This window comes from Etheostoma spectabile, chromosome 16 (genome assembly GCF_008692095.1).
Source record: "Etheostoma spectabile isolate EspeVRDwgs_2016 chromosome 16, UIUC_Espe_1.0, whole genome shotgun sequence".
Lineage (NCBI taxonomy): Eukaryota > Metazoa > Chordata > Actinopteri > Perciformes > Percidae > Etheostoma > Etheostoma spectabile.
The window spans coordinates 10,400,673-10,405,125 of NC_045748.1; the positions used below are offsets into that span (position 1 = coordinate 10,400,673).

A 4,453-nucleotide genomic window follows, 5' to 3' on the forward strand; every position below is an offset into this window, starting at 1 on the left:
CCTTGGTTATCTTGCTGTGCGTTTTCGTAAAATACTTCTTCTGGGTTTTCTGTAGGAGCTCGACCCCTCCGGCGATGGCCAGGATGATGCTGTCTGCCATCCGGTTGTCATGGAGACAGAGCTCCACAGCTCCCTCAAAGTCTCCGGTCAGCAGGGCCTGTGTGATCAGCCCGTCTACATCTGGCAGGAAAACAAATAGTTAAACACTTCAAACACAGATTATTTTTTCACTGTCTCTCTCTCTCTCTCTCTGGTTGAAGGTTACCTTGACTGATGCTGAGACTGACTCCATCTGTAGGGGCTGGGGCTGGAGTCTGACACGGAGCTTGAGCTGGGGATGGAGCTGGAGCTGAGGTCTCAGGAGGACTCCGCTCCTCCTCCTCATCTGGTGCTGCAGTCTCCTAAGACACCAGAGAATAATAATTAATAATTTTACCAGGAATATTTCCTCTACAATCTCTTTTAAAAGGGAGTCCTGGACAAGAAAACAGCACAAAGAGTTTCACATAAAAGAACGAACAACAGACTTAAAACAAAACGGCAGATTACATCAAACTGATCAGTGTTCAGGACATGTACATTGAGTGGTCAAAAAGCCCTTAATCCTGTTTTTATACATTTTCTATGCTAATATAAATAATCTAGTTTAACGTAAACCTGTAACTCCCACCAATTGAGAATTAAAAATCACCTATGTGTTTACTATGGTGTGCAGAGCCTATAACAGATTTAACAAATTTGGGCTAGAAGATCTGTGAAATTGTGTAGTGATGAAAGTCTACTACCTCCTCCTCCTCCTCCAAGGGGATCTCCTCTTCCACTGCTTCCTCCTCTGGAAGAACCTGGTCCACATTTTCTTCCGGTTTGCTGGTAGGAGCGTCCTCTGGATCTGCTGCTGCTGGCTCTTCAGGATCAGGAATGGAGTCTATTTCCATTGTGGCCATAGCAGGCTGAAGGTTTGTTGCGGCGATCATGTCGAACGCTGCCTCGGGATTGTCCACAGGCGGAACCACTGCAGCAGCGATCATGTCGAACGCTGCCTCGGGATTGTCCACAGGCGGCACGACTGCGGCAGCGATCATATTGAACGCTGCCTCGGGGGGGTCAGTAGGCGGCATGAGGCTGATGTCGGGTAAAGGCTGCAGGCTGACTGGAGCGGGAACCTCCACCTGAATATTGAAGGGAGATTAAATTCAGGGACTGGAATATAATGTTTAACTGCAAAATAAAAAAGAAATGGCAGGGTGAAATTCAACACATATCATCACATGCACATGGGGACTAATAGCGTGTTTCCCATTACATGGTACCTGCTTGACTCGCCTCGAAAACAAACAAACCGCTGGCTAAACTATTTAAACACAGCCGGTTAGTTCAGGACACTTGTTCACTGCGATTGTAAAATGAAAAGTCTGTGCAAAGCTTCCTCTGAGTAGTTTTAAAAAGGGAAGTGGTACTTTTAGCACTGAGAACAAGCTTCCTCTTTATCAATACCTGCAACACTTTGTTATTACCAAATGTAAGAGAGACTACAGCCAAGAACTGTGGCACTAATTACCGCCAATACTGGTCGGTCCGTTTTGTTGAACTGTGAGTCAAAGAATGTGGACGGCACAGTGAGCAGGAACAAATGGAGAGTAGTTCAGCGTGGTTATGGGCAATTTGGGAGCATTTCTACTGAGTGGGCAGATACACAGGGACTACTTGTTATAGATTTTAAATGGTTGGATTTTTATATTAAGAAAATCTAGTTGTGCACTTTTTAAATTAAACAGTGGCTGATTTTCATTTGTTTTTCAAGTGTAATTTTCATTGAAAGGACCAAATAACACCATAATAATAAGACTGCATGTTGTAATAAACAGTGGTGGCTTGTCATAGAGGATCTGTAAAAGATATACAGTATGTAGTCACAAGAATGACCAGCAATTAAAAAAAATACATTATACAATATTATATTTCATCCAAATGAGCTACACAAAATAGAGATAATTGCTAAAAGTAAAAACAATTGTTCAACAATTTGAGAAATGCACTTATTAATTTATTTTGCTGAGAGTTAGAAGAGAAGTTTGATACTGTTCTAATGTTTTTTTGTGTTAAATATGAAGCTACAGCCAGGAGACTTTTTGCTTAGCACAGCAAGACTGGAAGCAGGGGAAAATGGAAGGCCTAGTTTTGTTGAAAGGCAACAATATCTGCTTACCAGCACCTCTAATGCGCACTGATTAACACATTATATCTTGTTTAAATTCACACAAAACGCAGCTACGTTTGGGCCGGACTCAACTTCCTTAAATCTCTGCTGGAGTCTTGTCACAACCCAAGGAAGTCACTGCACAGACACTAAAACACTACTACTAAGACGCGTTTTACGGAAAATTATCACTTCAGTTTTTGTATGGATCAAACAAATAAAATAATGTGTGAGGCGCTGCAAGCCAAGCTGGCTGGTTCCCCTGTTTCCCATCTTAATGCTACGATCATCCAACCGCCTCCTGACTCTAGATTTAGATTTTACGGACAAATAAGAGAGTGGTATCTCTCTTCTTAAGAATTTTCCCAAAATGTTGAACTATTCCTTTAAAATGCATCGTGAGAGTAACTGCTCTCAAGAAAATTACCTGTGGAGGTTCAGCAGGCTTTTCTTCTAGTGCTGCTGAAATCTGACAAACAAAAGTGACACATGTATCACAAGATGTACCGAAAGACATGTCATAAGAGTATTAAGCAGGAAACATATTGAGCAAAATATATAGTGGTGTACATTAGCCTTGAAAATACACCTCACCTTTAAGGCTAGCTCCTCTTTGTTGTACCCCAGAAGTTCCAGGTACTTGCTTCGGATATCACTTTCAAAATTAGCCTGAAAACACAAAATAGTCACCTAACAACTTAACGGATGACAGCATTATTTACTGAAAACTACAGTATATATTTCCAAGATTTTTTCATACCTTGAGGAAAGACCAAAGAGTTTTTTCAAACTCATTTTCAGCTGCATCGATCTTTCCCTGGCAGAAATCCACAAAGCTGCCTGCACTCAGAGTGGCCTGCAGCTGATCGGAGCGCTTCAGAAAGGCTGTTTCTGTGATAACCTGGCTGACATGTACGACGTGTGAAGCGGGCTGCTGAGGCTGCTGTGGGTTCGGCTTTGGGTTCTCCAAAGACACCAGCTTCCCCCCAAACTAGGATGGAACAAGAGCCAAAAGAGTGTTTCAGATGGTAAAACAACAAAACTCCTCTCATCTGATGAAAAGTATAGAAACAGGACTCACAGCAAACGAGGCTCCTACAGGTCTGCGGATCCACTTGGGTGGCTTCTTCAGGGGGTTGACTGTAGCTGGCGGGGCAGGAGCCTGGGGCAGCTGCAGCGGGGGCAAAGTTTGTCCTGTCCCAAAAGGATCCATGTTCCCAAACGAGTTGCTGATCTGGAACAGAAACCCAGAGTTGTTTTAAGACACAAAGGTTCGATGCCTGAAATCTAATTTAAAGCCAAGTTCATGATGTGGAGCTCTAAAATAGGGAATTCTGACAAAGGTTGAATAGCTCAATACAAGAAGAAGTGTTAATTGAACTGGTGGTTTGCTCGCCAAATGCCCAACAGCATCAAGCAATCACATAGTATCTGAAAAAAGTCATCGATAACAACAGCAGCAGTTGCAAAATAAAAGACGACAATGACATTTCCAGTCTTGTCTGACTCGTTGATCTTTTATCTGACTGAGGTTTGAGCAAGTTAGAATCTGTGGTCCGACCTTTGCTCTGAAATATCAGAAGCCTAACTTTGTGTCACTGAATCCGTGGCGTTGTCTGTGATGCTGAAGTAGCAGACGTATTTGTATCTGCAACCTTTTCTCTGAGTATTAAAAAATACAGAAAAAGAAACCGTGCACAGGGCGGTTCGCTGTTTGTAATAGTCCGACTAACCTAATGAGTCTCAAAATGCCCTCTGGGTGTTTTAGCTGAAAAAAATCTTGATCCTGTTATGATAGCATATTATTATTAATACATAATAAAACATAAATACCAACACACTCTGACCAGTCACTACATAACTACTCTACATGAACAGCTGATTCCAGAGCTGTGCAGGACCACTTCTAGAAATAGCATCGCTAAGGTAAAAAGCGGTTGACTTGTGTCAAACTACTGCAGAAGACAACATTTTCTTCCAGCTCTGCCCATTCTTCTTTCTGAACATTAGCAGTTTATTTATTCCACAACATTTGCAGAGATCTTATAATTTATACTCTTAATTGAAATTACAATTTACACTCTGTTGTTATTACACACACAGGCCTGAAGTACACACACATGCTCTGGTCCTTTTACATGCACAAATGTAGAGACGTCAGAGTGAGTGGGTGGGTGGGCTGTGACTGCTGGACAGGCGCCCTGAGCAGTTGAGGGGGGTCTGGTGCCTTGCTCAAGAGCACCTTGGCAGTGCCCA

General features: G+C 42.5%; 1 protein-coding gene across 7 annotated transcripts in view; it reads right to left on the bottom strand.

Annotated features, from left to right (window-relative positions):
- sec31a (SEC31 homolog A, COPII coat complex component) overlaps nt 1–4,453 on the bottom strand; it is a 27,857-nt gene that overhangs the window by 17,535 nt on the left and 5,869 nt on the right. For 4 of the 7 annotated variants that reach the window (XR_004335560.1, XM_032539144.1, XM_032539142.1 and 1 more), the window contains exons 10-16: nt 3,279–3,431; nt 2,958–3,188; nt 2,792–2,866; nt 2,625–2,666; nt 786–1,169; nt 266–401; nt 4–180 (exon numbers count right to left, since the gene is read on the bottom strand). Coding sequence is in view for 6 of the 7 variants with exons in the window: in XM_032539144.1 (XP_032395035.1) it covers nt 4–180; nt 266–401; nt 786–1,169; nt 2,625–2,666; nt 2,792–2,866; nt 2,958–3,188; nt 3,279–3,431 (1,198 nt within the window). In the remaining variant the exon portion in view is untranslated. Of the gene's footprint in view, nt 1; nt 181–265; nt 402–785; nt 1,170–2,624; nt 2,667–2,791; nt 2,867–2,957; nt 3,189–3,278; nt 3,432–4,453 lie in introns of all 7 variants that reach the window. The other 3 variants (XM_032539141.1, XM_032539140.1, XM_032539139.1) reach the window with 3 other exon arrangements.